Source organism: Buteo buteo, chromosome 22 (genome assembly GCF_964188355.1).
Source record: "Buteo buteo chromosome 22, bButBut1.hap1.1, whole genome shotgun sequence".
In the NCBI taxonomy this organism is placed as follows: Eukaryota; Metazoa; Chordata; class Aves; order Accipitriformes; family Accipitridae; genus Buteo; species Buteo buteo.
The window spans coordinates 16,399,816-16,423,230 of record NC_134192.1 but is presented as its reverse complement, the minus strand read 5'-3'; the positions used below and the strand labels follow the sequence as shown (position 1 = coordinate 16,423,230).

At 47.5% G+C, this 23,415-nt stretch overlaps 1 protein-coding gene across 1 annotated transcript in view; it reads left to right on the top strand.

Annotated features, from left to right (window-relative positions):
• The window catches only part of GPC4 (glypican 4), a 70,132-nt gene that overhangs the window by 23,846 nt on the left and 22,871 nt on the right, over window positions 1-23,415 (top strand). Inside the window, exons 2-3 of the mRNA XM_075054537.1 lie at window positions 7,387-7,545; window positions 21,788-22,179. Of these exons, the coding sequence (XP_074910638.1) occupies window positions 7,387-7,545; window positions 21,788-22,179 (551 nt within the window). The remainder of the gene's footprint in view (window positions 1-7,386; window positions 7,546-21,787; window positions 22,180-23,415) is intronic.

Genomic DNA, 23,415 nt, shown 5'->3' with positions numbered 1-23,415 from the left:
GGGTTTGGTCCTTGGGGACATCACCTGAACCCCTCCATTGCGCAACCCCAACGGGAGAGCCGGGCAGGAGGGGACCTCCGTTGGCTGGTGATGCTTCTCCGGGGCTGAAGAGCTGTGTTAGGAGCGTGGGAAGGGCTCTCCTGGGCTGCCTCCACCCCGGAGGGATGTCCCAAAATTGCTCCGGTCGGCCTCAATGGGCAGCGTTTGCCTGGACTCGGTCCTTCAGGGACCTGGCTCTGTCATCAGCTAGAAGATGAGTTTTGCGGTAATTTGGACTTGGATGGGTGGGAGGAAAGAGCCCTTTTTGTGTCCTAAGTTGCTCTTTCCAGTAGAAAATTAAGGTTCCTAATGTGCGTTTGGCTTAATGTACACACATGGATATAAATCTCGCTTGTTCTCTTCAGTCCCTGACCCTCTTGGCAGTAAATTTGGGAACCCGAAGCTGTCAACAAAGCAAAATGGAAAAATAGAAGCCAGACAGACCTCGGTTGTGTATGATATTTTAAGTAACTGTAGGTACGCGCTATGGAAATAATTAGGATTATTTGTTGTGTTGAAGGGAGGTATGTCACTGAGGTATTGTGTGCGCTGGCGTTCCCCACGCCTGCAAGATGGATTAGCAGCTGAGTTAACAGATGCAGTAAAGCTCGACTGAAAATAGTTCACTGTTGTTAAGCGTAGGTGAAAGGGCTTTGGTTTGGGTATCAAAGAGTGTATTTTGACTGCTTGACAAGTTTGCCAAAAAAAAAAAAAAATTATTTCCATATTATAAGCTTTCTCTGTGAGCCTGGGGAGTTTTTCTGTGCCATTAGAGTAATCAGCAAAAAACTGAAACGCACATTGATTAATAACCTAAGTGGAAGCACAGGGGAAACAAGTGGCTTTAACATTAATAAGGCAAATAAACCATTTATATAAAACGGTTGCTAATTGAGTGGGATGTTAAATATGCTGCACGCTGGCATGTGCTGCTAAATTGCGGTACTTCCATAACCCTACCAGTCAGCTTTGGGAGCTGACTGCGTGTGAAGATGTCTGCTGGTTTAAAAAAATCCTGGGTGGTTGATAAAAAAGGGCTGCAAGGGGGGACGAGCATCCATGATGTTCAAATCCAGGACCAGGGCTTTTGTGGCTGTGGAAGGGCTGGAGGTCCCGTGCCCAGCTGGAGGGTGATGGGAGCTGCTGGCCTCCACGGCGAGGACCTAGGTTTGGGTATGTGGGGTGCTCTCTCTCTTTTGGTGCTTTCTGGGTTTGAGATCCCAATGGGAATTGCAAATGTTTTGAGGAGGGAAGAAAGGAGAGCTGACTTTGGTTGTGTGATGGTGGCCTTTAGGATGGGAAGTGATTTGTGTTGGAAACGGGGTATGATATTTTGTGTCTGATGGTGATAGATGGAGGGAGGATGCTGCACAAAGCACTTCTGGAAGCGTGCAGTTGAAATAGGGGTTTGGGATGAAAATAGCACCCTGTGCTCAGGAACATCACAGGAGGTACAGCTCCGAATGTCCCAACCTGGTCTGACCCGCTCCGACCAGAGGGTACCAGCAGTGTTGTACTGTTTGCAGGATGTGAGCTTAAAAACTTCTGCAATTCTGAATTCTGCTGCCTTTCGCGGATGCATTGCTTCTGTTAGCGGGACCTCGATGCTGTTTTACATCTCTTCCTTCCTGGCACGCGACCGTCTCCGCAGGAGTATTCTCCCCAGTAAAATAAACACAAGTCCTACAGCAGCACCGCTTCAAAGCAAGCGCAGGAGACTGACCACCTGGTGAAAAAGGAGTACTCCGATAAGAGCCAGCAACTAACAATTCAAGTTTGCTGCTTCCACCAGGCAGAAAGCACTCCTTCAAGCAGCGTGCGCCTGTGACAGCCGGGGAGGAGGCAGTAGGGTCGCTTTTTTTCTGCCTTTGGTGTTTGCAGCAGTCATTTCACCTGGAAATATTTATATGCCAAGACACTATCTGCATTTTTGTAGTGCTTTTCATTAGCAGATATCTAAAAGCAGCGTAAGCAGTGATAAGGGTGACCCAGCCTTGCCTTGGGGGGGCACCGTTGCGGCGGTGGGATGTGCGGTTGTGCCGACGGACAGCCCGGAGGGATTACAGCAGCACCATCGCAGACGGGCAAGAGCTCGCCGTCCATTCCTGGGGGTGCTGAGCATCCCTGGCTCATTTTGTAGCCGGGAAAACTGGTCACGTTTTGGTATTTTGGGTACAATTGAAGGTGATTGGGTTGGTTGGGTGGTTCGGCAGCCTTGTCTGTCTCAATGACTCCACCGGAGTTGATGGCAAGCTCGTACTTTACTTTCTTCTTCGTCTTGTCCCTCGTTAACGTGGGGCTGGAGCAGCAGAGCTGTGCTCAGGGGTGATGCTAGTGTTTCTTGTCATCTTTGTTGGGGGTTTTGTAAAGCCTTGGTAGCATGTCAATTATATATGATGGGTGGAAGCCTAATATTCTGTGATAATTAGAAGGCAAGTCTAGTGTGAAATCGGATTAGAGCCTGGCATTACAGTCCAGGATTCCTTTGGTAGTTGCTTCAGAGGAAGTCATAAAACTCTTTTAAAGATGACACAAGCCGATGTGAGCTAGGGGGAAGAGGCAGAGCACGAGGCTGAAATGGTGTCCCCGCTCACCGGTCCCCCAGCAGTGTTTGCCTCCCACTCCTCCACCAGCCCACCTTATCCCAGCCCATTTTCTCACATGGAAGCAAAGTCCAACAGTAACATCTCGGACCATAAACTGCTTTTGGCTTGTTTACTGAGCTGCGATGAAGGGCTAGACTGTGTATGGGAGTGTTTTAAAGAATTAACCCCCCCCTGCCTCCCAGCAAACCGCTCCTGAAAGTTTAGCTAGTTTTGCAGCTAGGTATGCTTAAAGTATGAACTTGGTCACGGCAAGGAGAAGCAGGCTGGGAAGGCATGTTAGACATGCAGAAGCAACATTTCAAAAGGGTCTTGGAAAATTGTTTGGTGAAGGGAACTGCTTTTCAAGATCATGGAGCCCCCGAGTTTGCGCTGCACACTTACTCATTCGATGAAAACTTGTTTTCCGACACATTGCAAAATAGTTACTTGATTTGGAAGAAACTCTGTGTGCCTGGAGTCTGCTAAATGTGGTGTTTCTGTAATGGCTTAAATCATAAGTTTGCAAGATTACCTTTCTGAGCACATTTCCTTGGATGTACAGATGGTAACATCGTGTACCATTGCATTTCTATCTTTAAACCACCACCTCCGTTCCCCAGAGGTGTGCTGTTAGCTAGCCAAGGAGCAAGCTTCTTTCGTAATTTTGGTACCTCATTTCTCTCTCTGTATTCATATGTAATATAAAATAGAGAAAAAGTCTTGCTGTGACAGGCCATGGGAAAGATCTGCTGCAAATCCATGACAAGCTGCAGCAATGGTGTGCATATGCGGTAGATATTTGGAGTCGTTCTCTGCTACTTAAGCTCTTTTTGCCATGCAGCCCCTGACGTGATGATTGCACACCCTGCCAAACAATTCAATAAAAAGCCTAACTTGAAAGGAAGCTGTGGCAGAGTTATATTTTTGCTGTGCTCACATGGTGATAAATTACAGAAGCTGCCGAGTCTTTAACACTCAACAGTAGATGAAGAGTTGCCTTGTATGGGCATTGTTTGATGAGTTTTAACTTGGGAAATAATTATTGCCGAATGTGTCCTTGACAGTGAGCGCACACCATGAGTGTTCTTTACATAACATGCATAAACATTAGATCTCTGTTTAAGTGGGCCTAAATACTCATATTTTTCACTCCTTTTCTTTAGAGGGGTTCACTGCCAGTTGGAGAAACGAACTCTGGCTCTAGGTCAGGGTTTTCTGTGTGCGTAACTGGTCCGTGCTCACGTGAACCGCTGGCAGCGGCCGCTTTCCAGGCTTTATCGTTTTCATTCCCCCGTGTGCCCTGGTTGTAGCACCGTTGTGTTTTGAAGCTGTTCTCTGATGGTGCCGTGCTTTGGAGTCTGTCTGTGGAGGCATAAGCAGCTCCCGACACCACAGCCTTTCACCAAAGGGGCACGTGTTGGATCCATCACCCCGACAGGCGACGGGACGCTGGGATGTTGTGTTGCTCTCCCCTCATTCCTGCTCTCAGGCGTGGAATGAGTCCTGGGGATGGATACTGAACGGATCAGCTCTGCTAGCTGCTTTAAAACAAAGGCTTGACGTGAGATTTCTCACAAACCGTGTCGGTGCCTGTCGCTTTGCTCAAGCCAGGATATATTCTCAGGGATGCGGACGTGCTAAGGACAACTCTCCTCGTGGGAAAATGGGGGCCCCAGTGTCTTCTGGTGACTTTCCACTGTGGCACGAGAAAACTTCAAGAAAAGCAGCCCAGAGCCCTAAACTTTCTGTTTTTTAACACTGGGTAACGCAGTGCATCCTCCTCCCATTAGCAGAGTAGCTGGAGCTCCTCAGCTCTAGACAGAGCTAATTCTTGATCACGAGCCAAGACCACATAGTGCTGACATGACTGAGAAATATCTTCCATAATTAGATTGCTTGGTCATTCATTTTTGAATGTCTGAGTTGCATTTTGGAGCATAATTTCTTAATGATCAACCAGATGGGATCTGTGCAAGCTTGATTTACTATCAGTAGTGTTCTCCTTGCTTGGCTTTGCATTTGTGTCCTGGGGAGGCACTGTGCAGATCTGGGACGAAGGGGATCAAAGCAAAATGATTTTGCGTTGTAACGTTAGGTGGGATGGTAACTTTAGTTTAAGAGTATAAATAGATATAAAACTGTTACTTGTATTTGTGAAATACATTGGACTTCTTTAATCATAAATAAATCTGAATAGTTGTTAAAACCACTGTTTTAGGGATCCCAGGGCATCTGTGGACAACTTCAGAAGTGTCTGCAAAGTGTAACTAGGAAAAGAAATCCCACTGTATCAGTAGGTTTGAATTTGCCAAGTAGGGTAGAGGCTTACCTTTCCAACACAAAAGAATGGGAAGTATGTAAGTTGTAACCACCAAAGGCAGGCAGACAGGCATCATGGAAATGGTACTAAAATCATGAAGTACATTTCAGGTAAAACGTTTCCAACATACTCCCCCTATAAGAAATTCAGGAAAAAAACCTCAAAAAAAGTGTTACAAGAGTTTTGAAATTAAATTATTTTGACACCTAGCCATTGCTCTAGCTGTAATTATTGTTTTGCTGCTATTTATGTTTCCCATTGTGTCAAAGAGCCTTAGTCCTGTGTTGGAACTGGAGCAAAGGGATTCCAAGTGAAATAAAGTGGTGGTGCTTGGGCACTTTCTTTTTTTAATACTTGCTAAGTAAGGCAGGCTCACAGAGGAGTGCCCAGGCGTGCTCTGGGATGCATTTGGTGGGCCAGATCTGCAAATCCTGGGTGCTCCTCTTCCTCTCTTTTGAATCACTTATCAAGCTAAATGGAGCTGCATCCCTCGGTGCTGCGCCCCTTAATGCTGTGTATTTGCTGCTGGAGGTGCTCCTCTGAGGTGGAAAGAAATAGAGTCCATGAAAGAAAAATACATCTGTAAGGAGATAGTGAGATTTTTCTGTGTTTTCTGAAGGCCGTGCCTAAGCAGTGTTGCTTCCTGTAACAGACTTTGAGCTTTCCGTAATTCAAGAGCAGTGGGCAGTCTTGTGCAATAAATTAGCTATGTCAGAATTATCTGTCGGTCAAGGTCCCTCTGTAATGCCAGGGAAAGCAAACAAACCCTGTAGCGCAAAGGAAAATAGATTTAGGAGGAGAGGTTCTTAGGAATTATATATATATAGATAGATATATAAAGACAGATACAAAAATATTGCTATCTTACTTTAACATGGTTCTTAAGTGTCTGAAAGGAGAGATACTAATATTTCTGGGCTAGAAAATCACACGAAGTGATGCAAAGGTTCAATAGCTGGGCAAATGACGTCGTTATGAGGTCTTGCACAAGGCAGGCAGAGAAGCAACTGCTTGTGTTAGTCACGGGCAGGCTTTTTGTTTTGCACCATGCAAAAACTGCTTTTGTTTCTCTAAACCCACTTCTGATGCTCTAGCAGGTAGGGTGGCTCTTCAGTAAGCGCATGGTTCACAGCCCGCTGTGAAGTGATCGGGTTGTTTTCTGTGCAGGGGGCTGACGAGTCCTTTGCAGCCCTGGCAGTGAGTCTCCGAACCTCGGTGGTGGATGGAGGTTGTTGGTGGCTTCCAGGGTGTGAGCAGGTAGGGAAGAGCCTTCGCTTCTCCATCTGCTTCCTCGGGATGAAGGATAAGGTTTGGCAGCGGGGTGTGAAACGGGAGAGAAGGCAGCAGCTTACATGTAGGCTGTGTCTTTTAAAATACCATCTGACTTGGAAGGATGAGTTTCTCATCCTAACTGCTTGTTTTGATCATATCTTCAGTGTTGACAAAGATTTGCACAATTTGCCCAAGTTTGAACCACTTTAGCATCAGCCCACCTGCCTGTGATAGTGCTGCATTGTGGGACCTGTCAGAGAAGCTGGAGCTGGGGATTGCTACGTGGAGAGTTTATTTATCTTGGCCCACAAAACTTGACAGCAGCATTTTCTTGGTGGTGCTGGAAGAGGACAGCTTCATCCTGCACTGCAGTGAGACGCTCTAAAAGCAAATTAGATGGGGCCAGATCCTGTGCGCAGGTTGTCTGTGAAATTTCGAAATGGAGCTATGGTAGATACTGAAGGACTTTGATTCCTCTGACCAAGCCAGCTTGAGCCAGATAACTCTTAGGAGAGAATTATCTTTCAGGGTGAAGGAAGAAAAATCTGTTTGAATTCTTCAAAAACAAACCCCCAATTTCGCCCAGGATGATGACAGGAAACTAAAATTAGGAGCTGGGAAATACAAAGCTTTTTCAGGACTGTTGCATAGAACAAGTAGATTTTAATATCAGTGATAACTGCTTCTGAGAGAGATTACTTCTTCTGTCATGATTGGAGGGGGGGGTAAAGAAAAAAGGATTTATCTGTACAAAAAGGACCATTGCCATTGATATTGTGCTGTGTCTTAACTGAATGAGTTGGAAGTAATTAAAATACTCAACAAAAACTTCATGGAAGATATCATAGTATAAACAAGGCAATTTGCTGGTTCTTCAAATTATACTGTGCAAGATGAGTATCTGTTTATTCCGTTTATTAACTGAATAAATAAGAGGACACTTTTTAATTTTCTTGCAGAAAGACAAGGCGTAGTGTTTACATGTGTTGCTGTGAAGTTCCTCTACAGAATCAGGTTTTGATATGCCTGGTCCAGTGCTCGCAGTGAGGGCGGATCTTCTTGAGAGGAGATGGTACTGCGGGTCCTTGCAGCTCTGCCTCGCAAGCCGACCTCTTTGCCCTTGCATAGAGAATCCTTTTAACTCAGGTTCTTTTCTTCTCTGCTTTTCAGGTGACCACTTGAAAGTCTGCTCGCAAGGCTACACATGCTGCTCTCAAGAAATGGAGGAGAAGTACAGTCAGCAGAGTAAACACGACTTCAGAAACGCTGTTGTAGAGCTTAGCAATCACCTACAAACCATGTTTAGTTCCCGATACAAGAAGTTTGATGGTAAGTGCAGAGACCTTGAACTTGCTTTCCTTGGGATAAAATGTAAAAAATCCCCATCCTGTTGTTCTCTGTGCAGTTGTTCTGCTCTGCCTCCCTCTCTGCTGGGGAAGTTCATGAGTCACGGCTCGGAGGGCAGAGCATGCCTTGTTTTGCAATCCTGTGAGAGAGAAATATTTGCTGGTTATGGCTGCTTGTTTCCCAAAGAGAGAGATCTTTCCTTCTGATTAATCTTTTGAAAAAACATTTTGCTCTTAATGTAAGATTGCAGTTAGTTTTGTTGGTACATCCCCGCAGCGCATGTAATTGTAATGTGCACGTTTTGCAGCCCTGATCCACAAAAATGCTGATCTTTCCCAGCGTGTTGTGAACCAACAGGATTTGTATCCATCTCACTTAGCCTTTGGGGCTAAGCAGAGCAGCAGATAAATACAGAGCTGGTTTTGTGCGGAGGCTGAGGGTTCGAGTGTGATGCAGGGTCAGAAGCAAAACGAGCAAAGTCTCGGCTGAGTTCCCATCGCTCGAGTGACGCTAACTGCTGGCTGATAAGCAAATGACTGGTTTCGGCATTGCCCTCGGATCTGCAGCGGTGTCCCGTCAGGCTGGGTCTCCGTAGGGCATGCCCACCTCGTGGGAGCTGCAGGAAGAAACTCTTTGGAGGTAGCTGGCACACACCCTCCCAGCGTCGCCCACCTTGCAGCCGCGTGCCTTCCTTTCAAGAATGCCTCTTGCAAACACCTGAAGTCGATGCCCACGCATCGGGCACAGCACCCATCTGAGGTCCGAGCAGCATCCTTCGGTTTTGCTGCTGAGCTCTTGGTTGCGGCAGTTCCCCCTGGGCTCTGCAGGGTCCTCGGTGGTCCCGGTCACTGCGGCCCCTCCGCCGGGGCATCCCTGGGAGGGAGGAGCGGAGCATCAGGCTTCTGCCTGGGTTGTCCTTGTTGCCTGAGGGAATGAGGTGACACCCAGTTGCACATGGAAATGTCTGAAGAGTCAGGTGGGCTGAATTGGTAAGACTTGTTCTGCTTGCACATCGTCACTGCTGTCTGGTAGTAGAGGGCAATTCCACCGCACAGCTCCTCGGGACGTTTTTCTCCCTTGTTCGGTCATAGGTTCAACGTGGATTTTCTACTAATATCCCAAATCTGTGCCTTGAACCTCCCAGGGACCTCCTCCACTACTGCAGCAGGTAGCAGCCATTTTCTTTCAAAAGGGATTGGCACTCGGGTGAGCGAGAAAGTCCCTGGGTATGAAATTGCAGTGAGTCAAAGTGGAATTACGCAATCATCTTGATAGCATCTAAATATGCTAGCTAAATATTTCACTCTTAACCTCTGTTGTCTCTACCTGCTGGTACACCAAAGGGGTGATAGAGAGAGAACCAAAGTGTCTAGACTTGCAAGCTTATTAAATGCAGAACAAGACACTTAATGAAATCCAGCCCATAGATAAGCCCTTTCAAAGAGACCAGAGGAACAGCATCTGCTTCACCTTAAATGAACGACGAGGCTTTTTGAAATGCTGCATTAAAAACAAAGAGCATGCACGGTTCACTCTATTAGCATCCCTGACGTGGTGCAGACGTATTGCTAGGTGTGTCTGCCCGTTTGTAGGGTGAGATGGCTGCAGGGCTGCATGACGGCAGGGGGATGTTAAGGTAAGCTGAGCTGGATACCTGTCAAAGCACAAAGCTTCAAAACGGGTAAGCTTTGATAGGGAGCCCTGTACGAGCTGTTTTGTTTGTGCTGTGTGGTTCTTCTGTCAGCCCCTCGCAGCATGCCCTGTGCCAGTCTCGCCCTGATCTTAGTCCTGGGAGTCCTTGACAGGCAAATCTGGAAGGGGATGGTGTGATTCTGTTCCTGGAAGCTGGATTTACTGTGCCCAGCCTGTCCCTGAAGGGCGTTTCTCTGTCCTGTACGAAACTAATGAAGGAGAATTAGCAACCCCCTCAGCTGGTCCCAAAGCCTAATGGCCCCATCTTTGAGTGTTTGCTAATCCCAGATCTAGATCTTCATTTGCTGCAATCAAAGCTGATTTAGGAATTTTTTAATCTTACCTGGGGTGGAAGCAGAGATTAACTGATTACCGTCCTCCATCATTTGCCTCTTGGAAGACTTTTAATCATGACTGCCACTCTCCCTCCAGCCCAGTCACCTGGAGGCTGAAAGCACTCTTGCTGGTGGCTGGGGCAGGTTGAGGAGTCTCCCCTCGGAAGTCCTTAGCCTCTTCTGCAAAAATTTTGGAGTGCCATGCCCTGGACTGCTGTGGTAGTTGTGTTTGTTTAAGAGCCTGCTGCTGAGTGAGCGGCTGCTTGTGGTGTGGTGTTTCCTTCCTTCGGTCCTGGTGCTTGGTCATCAGGTCAGCGGTGCTCAGTTCTGCCTTGCACGTTTGAGTTGTCCTTGTCCAATTCTTCCCACACTTCTTGATGTAATGTGCTCAAACTACAGGAAGGACAGGCAGTCAAGACCCATATATTTTGCCTGACCTCTAGGGATGAGATTGGAACAGTACGTGATCCTTTCCAGAGCTCTTCCTTTGCATGGGCCCATGCTCTGATTTTAGTATTCGCAGCTCTTTAGGGCTGCCTCATTACTAGTAGCTAAATGAATTCAAGTGGAAATAAAGCTGACAGGAAAGAGCTGTGCACCTTCCTCTGTTTAACAAGAAATCCTCTGCGCTACAGCTGTGTAGAGGGACTGAGGCAGTGAGACGAGTTATTGCAGAGACCGAATTCACTTCACTTAACTGGTCTCCCAGCAAGTGGGACGAACGCTGCTCTTGCAGGGTGACACATCCCCGTGCTGCGAAAGGCCACTCCAGGATGCAGCACAAGCAGCAAACCGTGTCCTCCAGCTCTTTGGAAATCTTCGTCGCGGGTTCTCTGGCTGCTAATCTCTCAGCCTTGACATTCAGGTCCGAGAGGAGAGGCAAACCCGTGCTGCCTCCCTTCTGTGCTTGACCTTTGCAGCAGTTGCCGCTGCAAAAGGACAGTTGAAGCGGCGGCACGTCCTTTGGATGGAGGCTGTGATGCCCTGTGGCTTTTGGAGCGTTTGCATCAGCTGTTGCCGGAGCGCTGTGCGCCGTTGGAACCGTTGCCAGAATTGCTCTGATCTGACACCAAAGCCGTACAGAAATGGATTATCTCCTCTTAATCGGGAGCATGGAACAAGCTGCTGATTATCCGTCCCCAAAGGGCTGACCAGAAATCATTTCGGCTCCTAATGCGTAATGTGGCAGCGTCAGATCCTCCTGCGCGTGTTTGGTTTGCAGACACTGGGAGAAGACTGGAGTCCCATATCTTATATATCCTGTCTAAATATTTGCTTACAGTACAGCTATGTATGCTCCTGGGGGTCTCTCCTGTTGTAATTTAAACCACGACCCTGATCCCAGTGTAGCAGTAAGGTATATATCTTCAGCAGTAAGGGAAATGCTTTTTTTGATAAAACAAAAAATACTTTGAGAGTTGTTGGATTCCCCGTTGCTAGATGTTTTTAGAGGTGAAGATTTGCTGGTTTTTCTGGCATACATGATCTCAGATAAGTTTATGGGCTTCATTGAGAAATTAGAATATTGTGGGTGAGATTCTCTGGCCATGTAAGCGTCTCCCTCTGTGACAATGACAGCCATGGGAAAGCCACAAAGCTGTGTGACTGTGATGACATCTCATAACACAGAAGCAGCTACAGCAGGGCTTTAAACACCTCCCACCCACCCCCCTTTTTTTTTTTTTTATAAATCTTGTTTGCCTTGTCTCTTCTTCACCGGTCAGTGCCCTCCCCTTCCCTCTCCCAGGGATTAATAACGTTAATATGATTAATAGTGACATTAAGACTGCATAAATGCTTGGTCCCATTTATTAAACTCGAACTTTCACCTCTTTTGCCCTTTCAGGCTGAAGTTTTCCATGCCGGGGTCTGTGCTAGCCAAGCATTGCTTTGGGGAAATTGCTCAGCTGTTTTGAGGAATTGGAGCAGGGACAGGACATAGCCCATAACTCTTCTTCAGTGCTTCCGCTGTTCTGTTGCTTCCTAGATAAGATATCCGTAGTTTTTTTCTTATTAAAGACACCTCCTGAATCTCTTGGAAGATGTAACTTGTGCCAGGCCTTTTCTGGTGGGAGAGGTGATTTTTTTTTTTTTTTTTTTTTTTTTTTTGTAGGCTGGTTGCAGAGTGATTGGGGAGGGCAGAGCCCCAAGCCCCCGTGAGCGGAGGGGCTGCTGAGCCTCTGCCCTGTGGGGCTGAGTCCAGCGAGTGGCTGCTTGTTCTCCTGCCCCTGCATTTCACAAGCAATTTTGCTATTTTACTTAAACCAAGTCTTGTCCCTTTCTTCTGTGTGCTCTGGATTTAGGGAAAGCAAGCAAGCTTCTGCAACCCTTGTCGTACAGGAATGGGTACAGACGACGAATGTGAGATGGTCTGTGCCCGGGCTGGGCTGGCAGTAGGTTTAGCCTTCCCAGTGCCCAAGTGACAGAAGGATTTGTACTAAATAGTGCAGCCCAAGCCAGTATCTGGGAAGCTATTAAATGCCGAGAGTCCCATTTCTGATCTGCTCCCCCTGACTTTTCCATTAACATTTAAGATAAAACAAATACAAAAATGTAAAACGAACCCCCCTGGGGACAATGAGCGGAAAGAAACCAAATGCAAGCAGCGGGAGCGGTTCGGGGGTCCCCGAGACTGTGGTGCACCCACCCTTCTGCTGCGCGGGGTGCCGGGCAGAGGGGCTGGAGAGGGGCCCCTGGTCATGGGCTCTGTGTTTTTATGTTGGGCAGAGTAGCCGCAGGTATAAAACGCAATCGTGCCGTGCATCTTTGAAGCATCCCAGGGTGCCCTTGATCTTCCAGTGTGAGCCCTGTGTTCCTCCTGGGTGCGTGAATTACTTACAATAACTGGCTTGTGGCTGCGTCCAAGTGACTGATGGGGCGGGGTGGGGGCATTGGCTAAATACCTTCCAAACTCTGATGAAACTAGGGGGAAAAAACCCCCCTGGAATCTCATTTCTGAATTTAGTTTTTGTTCGGATAACCGTTGGCTTCCAGCCTCTGTCTCCAGGTAGGATTTAGCAGGGAGGTGTGCTGGGACAGTGGGACGCATGGCTGGCAAGTATTAATAACCGGGAATGGGACAGAAGGGACGAGGGAAATCTTGCGGTGGTCTCTGCCTGGAGGCAAACGGTGAAAGACGAGCCCTGCAGGTGCCCAGCCTACCGCTCCTATAGTTAGAATTTGGCAGACCATCGGGGCGCTCCGCCTTACCAAAATAACTGCCCTTTGGGGACCTTCATCTCACATTAACTCTTTTATTGGAAACTGCCTGCAAGAGCAGAGACCCGGGGCCTCATCCTGCTCATGTGCCAGCCCCCCTCCGTGTCCTCAGCACCCAGGACTCTGGGGTTCATCCTGGCTGCCGGCACATTTGTCTCTGCAGCTGTGGGTGCTGGGGCACAGCAGGAGCGCTGAGAGCAGAGACCTGGTGGACCTTTGATGCTTTCTGTGCCACAGCTGCATGGTGTTTGTGCTTCTGAACAAATCTGCGTGGCGGAGAGAGCTCTACCATTACAACCCATCCTCTGGCAAGTGCGCCGATGATGACTACATCGTTAACATACAAATAATAGAGCGATTTTGTCTATCTGCTGCTACTTGTGTCGAGGTAAAAGCACAGCCTCGTTCTTCCCTCTCCAGAAAGGGATGGCACCAAACCTCATACCAACCAGGGGAGAAAACGGTGGGAAGATCCCTCAAATTTTGCAGAAGAAGCAGTTGCTGAGAGCCAATCCTTCAGACTTGGTTTCGGACCTGTGCATACCCAGTGTAGGGATGGAGTGATTTAGGAGAAGCAGGAGGGAGCAACCACCAACACACTTCCTTTAGAAAATCCCACTTGTGGGCTCTTGTTTGTGCTTTCCCACTCACTGCAACAATAATGAAACAAATTGTCTGCTGTCTGTGCTGTGGAAGTTTGTTTATTCCTTGTTTTCATTTAACTGGCTCCTCTCCATCTGGAGGTTTTTAAGGAGGTACATAAACCGCTGTGATTTTTAGTCTTGCTCGTTGAGAAGGGTGATGCTTGTCTGACAGTGGTGGGGACCAGACCTCTGTTTTGGGAGGCTCAGAAAGATCCTGAGGTCAAATTATCTCAGAGGGACATCTCAAAGCAGGGGAGGCTGCTGCCCTGTAAGTTGGGGCAAGGGAAGATTAAAAAAAAGAAAAAAAAGGAGACTGGATTTTGTAACTGAGCAAAGATTTCAGTAATGGGCAAACCACTTTGCGTATAGGCTTGGAGGGATCAAACAGTCTTCTGGCATCTCAGGTCCAAGCAGTTCTGCTGTTAAGATCACAGTTAAACTGCTCTTACCCCTTTGCTTTTTTTTTCCAAAAGCAAAGACTCGGGCGGCACGCATTATACTTGGCTACAGGAAACGTGCCTGGTGCTCTCTGGTTACTAATTGCTGTCAACCAGTCAATGAGCTATTGTTTGTCTGTTTAAAATTAACTCTCTCTTCCTCCTTCCTGCACAAAGGAGCCACCTCGCCTCTGCGCGGGCTCGGATTGCTCGCGTAGTCCTGGGAGCTGCTTCCCTGGATGCCCGTTGAGTTGGTGGTGTTTTGGGGTCTGTGGTGGGCTTAGGGGTGTGATGTTCCACCAGTGCGGAGCTGGAGTTATTTCATGAGTGTTAAATGTACCGTCATGTCTTAGCGTCCAGCCATTTGCATGCTGGATGAACAAATATGAGAGGTGGCTCTGGTTGGAAGAGCTCTCCTTGCAAATATAATGAGATGAGGGGAACTGAGGTAACGGGAACGAGAAAGCCATCCCTACTGTTCAGCAGCATGGGTCCTCCTCAAGCTCTTCAACAGCAGTAGGAAGGGAGACTTGGAAAAATACGTATGTGTGAAATACCTTAGGGAATGTCCCAGAAAGCTCCTCTGAATTGGGGATATGCAGGAGGCAAGCTGAAGGAACTCACTTTCAGATCTTGCAGGTGATGTTTGCTGTTTGGGGTGGGAAGTTGGTGTGTTGGTACCGAATGGATGTGGGTCAGCAGGCTAAAGCGACTGAGAAGTAACAGATGTGTTTGAAAAGTCAGTTGAAATTGAGGAACGGGTGTGGTGAAAAGTAGACATGGGGGGGGAGTTGAGGGAAGAGCAAGCAGATGGAGGGAGAAGAAGCAGCAGGAAGGGAGCTGCGTTGGGGAGGACTGCCGTTGAGTTGTGGTCACGAGGAGGAGGGTGGAAGAGCTGGAAGTGAAGAACCTCCTGCTCGGGGAAGAGGCAGTGTGGGAGCAGCGGGAGAAACCTGCTATAGCCAACCCAGAATGTACGGCATGAGCAATGACGGTCCCTGGAAGTAGGGACAAGGAGGCTGCGAAGTCTGGGCTTGTCCTGCGATGTGGGGTCCGGCAGAGTGGGACGGACCAAGAGGGGACCGAGGGCATTTCTGCTGTCGCTGCTCTCCTAATTCACGGGACAACTGCTACGTGCAGCAGGATGCTATGCGCTGCTGTCTGCTTCTTGAACACAGACAGCAACCTCCACACTGGTTTTTTCCTCCTCCTTTGTTGCTTCTATCTCAGTGTGATGGTGGTGATCTCGCGCTGTGTGTTATCTTCTGCCCTGCCCTTCGGGGCTTCTGCTGGCCCCAGGGTGCAGATGAAGATTATGCTCTTGGGCCCTCCAGAAACAAGAAGTTCTAGAAATCCTGTTTTTTGGTGGTTGGTGGTTTTGTTTTTGTTGTTTTTTTTTTTTTCCCCCCTCCCTATGAGGCTGCAGCCCTGTTGTTGTTATTGTCTTGAAACCTTTGACCGATCAAGCAAAGGTTGGGGAGATGTTGTCCCGCCCAGCTCTCCAAGGTTCACATGTCGGGGCTGTTGCTGTGACACTGGCATGATTTAAGCCTGTACTTCTTCAAACTCCACGGAAGAGTTCTTCCCGTGTCAGTAAGTGCTAACACATGTTTGAAAACAGGACAGAGAAACAGCTTGTGGATTTGCCCTGCCCTTCCTGAGTTCATATTCAATAAATGTGTTAACACTATGTATTCATCGGTTTCTCAACACTTCTGGAAAAAGGTTGTTAAGCTATGGTTTGTTTTTCCCTGGTGGAAATTACAAATGTGGTATATGCAATAAAGGAAGTGAAGGCATATTAAAAATAATGAGGCACATTTAGGAAAAAAAAAAATATCTCTTTTTCCTTTGGAGTAGGTGGCATGGCTACGGATGGCTTCACCTTTGAGGTGAAAAGAGCTGTGAAACATTTGTCTCTTTTCCTCCAAACTGCTTTTATCTGTCTGGATTGAATTTCGCTTCACGTGGTGGGAGCAGCTGCAGGGTGGAGTTTGCATCCACAGATGCACCTCTGCGAAGGCGCTGGGACGGTGCCGGCGCCGGCCCCTCTGCGGCACAGCCTTCGGGGCCACGGCTCGGGCAAGAGCGTTCGTCTGGGAATCCATCTTGCTGTTGTGGACGTTTTATGAGTAAACCATTTTATGAGAAGATATAATTAATCTCTTTGTGGCAACGTTCTCCTGTACACACTAGAAAGCGTAATTGTCTATACAGACAAGCAAATTAAAGGTTTTGGTAAGACAGACGGACCTTAATTAATCATAATCTGGACAACATATTAAGAGTATACCCGAAAAGCTGGGTGGCAAATTATCTGAAACTAATTAATTGTGCCCATAAAATTTCAGCATGTTCTTCTGTGTGCTTAAGCCTGGTTTTATTTGTTTTTTAAGGTGTGTTGAGTAATTGCATGTCTACCTGGTATCTGTTTGCATGGTTAATTTGGAAACCTCTAACAGAATAAGGCCAGTTGAAAACACAGCTCTAAACTAAGCAAACCTGGTGCATGGGAAATGTGGCATGTCCGGCAGCATTTGGGAACTGAAAGGTGATCGCCTGGTCTCCTTTTGGGAAGGACGCCAGCACACCCAAACACGGCCAACAGATGGGCATCTGTAGCGAGCACTTTGGCTCAACAGCCTTGCTGAGGTCTTGGGTAAGACTCTCAGCCTTTTTTGCACCGCAGTTAAGGTTTCCTTTGCTCTATAAAACGTGTGGGTTTTTTGGTGTTGAGCCCTGGGTCGCTTATGGTTTGACTCAGTGGTTGCTGGAAGAGGAGCAAGTGGGGTGTCGTGGAGCAATTATTCTCTGAAATAAATGTGTTTCATGCCTGAGGATCAGGAAATCCAAGGCAAAACTTTGCACTCCTACGGTAGTGGGTTGTGGTTTCGGCCCCGAGGACCCCCTGCCCGGGGCATGGCTGGAGGGGCAGAGGACCACCGGTGCGTCGGTCCTGCCGAGGGGCAGCCGGTGCCGGTGGTGGCAGGAGGCAGCTCGGGCCAGGCAGTTTTGCTGCTTCTTCCTTTGTCACCAGCGTCCGTAGGGAAATACCAAACCTGCCTGTGGGTGGAGGGGAACGTGCCCCTTTGATGTGTTCGCCTAATTTCCAGGAGCTGCCTTTGATTTAGGTAGGACTGTGCCCTACAGCAGCGGGCTCTCCTCATCAAAAGCCCTCTTGTATGAAAACCCCATTCTTAATATATCTGGAAATGTTAGCATGAGGAATAGGAAAATGTTCCATCTCTTCTTACCTAAAAAAAAAAGGGTATTTTCAGATGAGACCTATGAATCCAAGATCAAAACCAATATTTGGTACAAAAATCCAAGGAAGTGGGTGTGTTGTCTGGAGGTGGGATTTGCCCTCTGCCTCGCAGTGGGTGGAGTGATTGTGTTTCTTCAAGTAGCTCATGTATCCCGCAATTTGGAAGAAAGATTGTTTCGAATTATTCTGGCAGTGCAAACTGCCATCATGTGGAAGTACCTTGGGGAGGTGCAGTGCTCTCCTGCGCTGGGTTACTGGCAGGGCTGCTTTGCCCTCAAGCTGCAAACAGGTAATACATCTTATTACCTGAAAAAAGGAAATTGCCAAGTAACTATGGTTATGTTTCCCACTGTGCTCTTTTATGGAAGGGTTTGTTGAAGAGCAAAGATTTTTTTATTTCCTCCCCCACCCCCCCTTTCCAGGGCTCTTATTGCAGAAATACCAGATATGTCACATCCACTCTTTTTTACTGTTTCATGACATCTCTAGGCTTTCCCTGAGTGTTGGGCATTGAAATTCTACCCTGAAATTCAAACGTGTTAAAAGAATAAACAGAGCCCAGAGTGGTAGATTGCCTGACTGCAGATTACTGCCTTTTCCATCTCTAAAAGTTAATTGCATTGGAAATGTCATCTTCCTTTGAGCATCAAAGTCCGTAGCTTCCACAGGATTTATTTTGCAATACAGACAAATTTTAAACTTTCTCCTTGGCGTTAGGAAAGGTTTTGTGGCTCTGGGTCCACCGGGGAGGTGGGCTGCGCTCTGCGGATGGCGGTGCCCGTACCCTCGCCCCCGCGCTCGTCCTCCCGAGCATCACCCCGGGGGACTTTGCATCAGCGGGGCTTGGCTGAGATGGGTTGAAGCAGTAAAACGTGGACTTGCTCCCGTATCAGGTTGGACCAGAGCCGGCTGAGCCACGTTAGCCCAGCGCCTTGCCTGTGGTCCATCCTCTCCGCGTAGCCCAGACATCTCTCCGCGTTCTGCTCTTAGCCAGGAGAACCGGGGAGACCTTCGAGCCACGTGCTGCTCCTGCAGGTCAGTTTGTGAAGCCCTTCCCGGTGGTGTGTGTGCTTGTGCCTGTTTGTCGACAGAGGGGCCAGCCCTTGTTCTGGGAGTTTAAACAAGATAACTGGAGGGAAAAAGAGAGCCTGCCATCCCTCCAGATAGCAGCGTCTTGGAGAGCACCGGCAAAGTATGATTTGTCGTCTGTGAAAAATGTTTGCGTTTGACAGCTTTTCACAGGAAGCCTGTCAGAGTGATAATTTAATGAGTACAGATTGCTTGCAACACAGCTGTAAAACGTGCTTTTACAGTGCTGTAAAATAAGCAACTGAGGCCTTTGTGTGTTTGCTTTGTTTGAGAACAAGTCAACTTCTAATACAAATGAAAGGTGGTCATTTATTTTACCCAGCAAACAGTCAAGACGTAAGAGAGGAACCTGCCATTTTTCTTCTTGTGGTGGCAAGGTTAATGCTAGGTTACGTTCGTGTTTGCTAATCAGCTTGTTTCTGTGAAGGGGAGAATTAATATCTAATTAGATGTAGGGAGTTACTAGTCAGATTAGCATTTAATTCATAAAAAGGACTTTTGACTTTCTTCTCTTTGTTGCAGACGTCTATGCCCGTGCTTTGCACAGAGAAAAGCTTAATGTTCTTTCGTGTGCCCAAGCTGATTTCTTGACGGGGAGGTGGAAACTGGGTGTGCAGGCTTAATAGTACGCCAACAGCTACAGTAAAGCCTATATGTATCATTGAATCCCTGCTGCTGACCCCGTTGAGTGCTGCGCATTGCATGGAGGAGGACGCTGCGGTGCACGTCCCGCTGCTGCGTCCATCCCTGCTCGCTGCCGTGGGGTGGTCCTTCGCCCCCGCTGCCGCGCTTGGCATCTCTCCTCCCCACCTTCCCAACCTCACTCCCCGCCCCAGGACCCTCGAGGTGCCAGCGAAACCCACCCACGGGCCAAGCCGTGACGCCGGTCACCGGGGCATCCCATCCGCTGCGGTTCAGGGATGCTTCGCGGGGCGGGAGGGTGGGCGCTGACCCTGTGCTGCAGTCGCACAGCCGCCTCTGTCCTCCTCCCCTTCTTATTTGGAAAGTGGCACCTGAGAATGGGTGTTTTCTGCCTGTGAAAATGCTGGCTGGTGCTCGAGCCAGGGACGAAGGCTTTGCGTGTGCGTGGGGCTTCCTTCAGCGGCGTTGCCTTGTGGTTTCAGAAGTGGCTGGTTTCGGTGGGAAGTTTTCATTTCCTCTATTTACCTTCCTTTTGGGCAAGGAAAAGCTGCTGGCTAGAAGACTGCAGGTGCACAGGTATTTGCTACTAATTAGGTTTGCAGGTTTTGGTTTTTTCCAGGATAATTAATGAACATACCTGGTCCTAGCCCACATGAAAAATTACTAAGAGATGAAGTGCTCTAAAGCCTGGATACGGTTTACTCAACAACTTCCACTTTGGAGTGTAACCAATAAAATGAGTTTGGGCAGGAGAATAAATTGGTTATGGTAATATGGATGTATTACTTGAGATAACTTTCTTGGCTTAAAACATTGCTTTGGGTTCCTTTAGACTGGTGGTTGGGACTATTCAGTAGATCTCCCATCAATATCATTTCAAAATCTAATTCTTTTTGAAGAGTTTGCTGATGCATCTGTCAGCTCTTGTGCCTGGCACAAAAGCATTTAAATAAACAACTTATTTGGTGATACTAAAAGGTCTGAGCAAAGGAAGGAAGTGAGCCTTCGAAATGATTAAGTGAATTAGAAATTAATATACACCAAGCTAATCTCTATAGTATAAACTCAGCAGAAAAAAATCTTCCTGGAGAGGAAATGCCAGTCATGGGAACGAAAGTGGAGGTTCCTGCTGATACTGGACAGAGGACGTGTTGGGTGTTTGAAATCAATCTCTTCTTCCCTGGATCATTTCTCTTGTGCTCCTAAGAGGCTACATTATATACAGCCATGTCAGGCACTGAGCCCCATGACTTTCTTCGTCAGGAACGCAAAGAATGTTTCAGTTTTTCCAGAAAATGTTTTCTGTGTTAGGCTTTGTTTGTACTGGAGGACTTTGAAGACGAAAATCTGAACTTCAGCATACTTTTAATATGCTTTAACAAGGTTTAAATTCACACTGGGCCAAAATATCCCCCCCCCGCCCTCCTTCTAACAACTTCTGGCTCTAAACATTACTCCTTTGAGGATTAAAAAAACCACAGAGGCATGTTTTATTAAAAAATATTTATTGAATATGAGTCACAGAAAAGCAGAGGTCAGAATCCTCAATCGCTGGTGGCATGCATAAAATAATACGCTTCCTCGCCTGGGCCGTGCGTGGCGGTGGAGAGGCTGCACCCATGCCCTGGGGTGCCGGCGTCCCCCGCGGCGTCGGAGCGAACGGGCGGCAGCCCAGCCTGAGCGCCACCGGCACGTGATGGTTTGTCCTGGCGGTGCCTACCCTTGCTCTTCTCAGCTCCTTCCCAAGGCCACGTAGCGTAGAATTTGGTTCCAAAGTGGCCCAAATGCTTTTGGCTTAATGGACCCCTCCCCTATTTATTTATTTTAACTTGCCTGCACCAGATCTCCAAGGCAAAGGCTTCGTGGTAGGGTAGTCTTTGCTTAGACCTACGTGCCAAGGCTTTGGTGGCACTGTCTGGGTAGGGGATGTTCTTTAAACCGACTTGGCAGATGCATCCGACGTGCCAGCCATCATCGGGTCAGCTCGTTGCAGGCTTCAGAGATGTACGTGGCACCGCCAAGGCGCAGTGACGGCGCTTCGGCAGCGGCTGCTCTCTGGCACCAGGCTGTCTGGTGCTCTCGGAGGGTGAACCGAAGTGGGGATTTGCTTTTAGAAAGTGATGAAACCCAAGGTGCCCCATCCATCCCTTGTCGTCTGAAAAATCTCTTGTCATTCTTGTGCCAAGTGTTTAGCCCTTGGATTTTGAGCAAATTCTGGCTTAGCTGTGTTTTCTTTTTTTGTACTGCCGCAAACATCTGAAGCCCTGTCTGCAATCAGGACCAATTAGGTAATTAGAGACAGGCCCTGCCCTGAGAGCTGACAAACTTGCAAGACAGGAGAAAGAACTCGCGGGTAGATTTTGGGGTTTGTTTTTAAAATGTATTAAAATTTGTTCATTTTTGAGGCTGGTTTATGATCATTTCAGAAGATGAATTGACAAGAACTGAGAAGGAAGACCCATTTGTGCAAAATGTCTGTTTAACAAAAAACCCACCCTTTTTTCTTTTTGCTTTCCAATAGTCTTGTGCTGTGAAATTACTTCTTTTAAGATAGCTGAATGGTAATATAAGAAACTGGCTTGTTGGTTTGGTTTGGGGTTTGTTTTTCCATTTTGCTGAGTTTTGTCATGGCATTCAGACTTGCATCAAAAGACATTTCCCTCATGCAAGTCTTCTGATCTGGAGAGAGGTTGGGGGGGTTGGCTTATGAAGAGTAATCAAAAATTTTGAGATACAGAAATTGTTTGAAAATTTTCAGGGAGTCCTTTAACCTTCCATTTCCTTTGGGTGATGGTCTCATTGTGCTGAATTTTCCAGCTAAACAATGGCATTGGTTGTAGAAGTGCGCGAACACACAACCCAATGCCCATGTTTATCATATCCTCTCTTCCTCTTTTCTAGAGTTCTTCAAAGAACTTCTCGAAAACGCTGAGAAGTCACTGAACGACATGTTCGTGCGGACATACGGCCGTTTGTACATGCAGAACTCGGAGCTGTTCAAGGACCTCTTCGTGGAGCTGAAGCGGTACTACGTGGGCGGCAACGTCAACCTGGAGGAGATGCTCAATGAGTTCTGGGCGCGCTTGCTGGAGCGCATGTTCCGGCTGGTCAACCCCCAGTACCACTTCACGGACGAATACCTCGAGTGCGTCAGCAAGTACACGGAGCAGCTAAAGCCCTTTGGGGACGTGCCACGGAAGCTCAAGCTACAAGTGACGCGAGCGTTCGTGGCCGCCCGCACCTTCGCTCAGGGCCTCGCCATCGCAAGGGACGTCGTGAGCAAAGTGTCCGCGGTGAGCTCCGTCTCGTGATTATTCCCATGTCCCACGGACCCGTGATGGGTAGCGTCTTTCCCTGTTGTCCTGACTCGGTACCTGAAGGCGTTGGTGGTAGTTGAGTGCAGGTGGGACCAAACTCCGTCTATGTAGGCTGTGCCATTGCGTGCTAGAGTCACGTTCTGGTGACACCACTATCCGGTGCTGCAGCCTGGCAGCAGGGATGTTCCCCAGGTTGATGCTGTCCTCCTGTCTAGGCAACAGCAATGAGCAGGAAATTAAATACCTTCTGCAGTGGAAATAACCATGTTTGCTTGTGTAATGGCCATATCTTTTTCTTAATATTGCCTTCAAATTACAGCGAGTCATGGATGCTGTGGCCATCTATTATGGAGCAGCTGATGATTTGCTTCTTGCTGCCAGGTGTGGGGAGAGGCTGTTGGCATGAGCAAACAGTACTTTTATGATAACAGTAAGCCAGAGCCATGTGCACAGGGCAGGAGGCAGTTGTACTTGGTGCCACACACGCAGCATGAGTTAGACCTCAGACTTTCATGGTAAAGTCACTTTTTTTTGCGAATCACACAGATATGGTGTGTTGGTCACTTAGATGTTTACCTTCCTCTTCTTATAAACCACTTTGGAGACTTTTAAGTGGGGTGACTTTTTTTTTTTTGACATGAGATTTGTCTTTAATTTTAGTCTGAGTTTTATGGTAGAGGGACAGGTGTAGTCAATAATCCCTATAAAGTGATTGTGTAAGATAACAAATATTAGTGATTTCCTTTTAACAAACTCAACTCATTTCCTGTGGGCTATAGAAGATTTAGTATAATCATTTAATCAGGTAGAGAGACGTTTACTTTCTCTCTACCTGGTTACAGAGTAATAAAATGCCAGGCTGAAAGGGCAGGCAGTAGTTTGATTCACCCTAAGTATTAGGAAAGAAAAAACAAAAAACAAAAAGACCCCAAAAAACCCCAACAGCAAAACAGAAAAGAATAGCTGTTCAGGTAGTCTTGGAAGCAGAATGCAATTTTGGAGGCAGCACAGGCAGCATCGTTAAGTCAGATAATCATTCAAATTGCTTTGACTTACAGGGATAATATTAAAATACTGTCTCTCTGGAAAGAAAAAAAATTCTGCTTCCACATTAATTTTTCTTGAAGAGAAATGAGAAAAACAGCCTATGATGAGCCTGCATGTGTGCGATAGGGCAGAGAATATTAGCAAGGGAAGAGTTGCCATACTAAT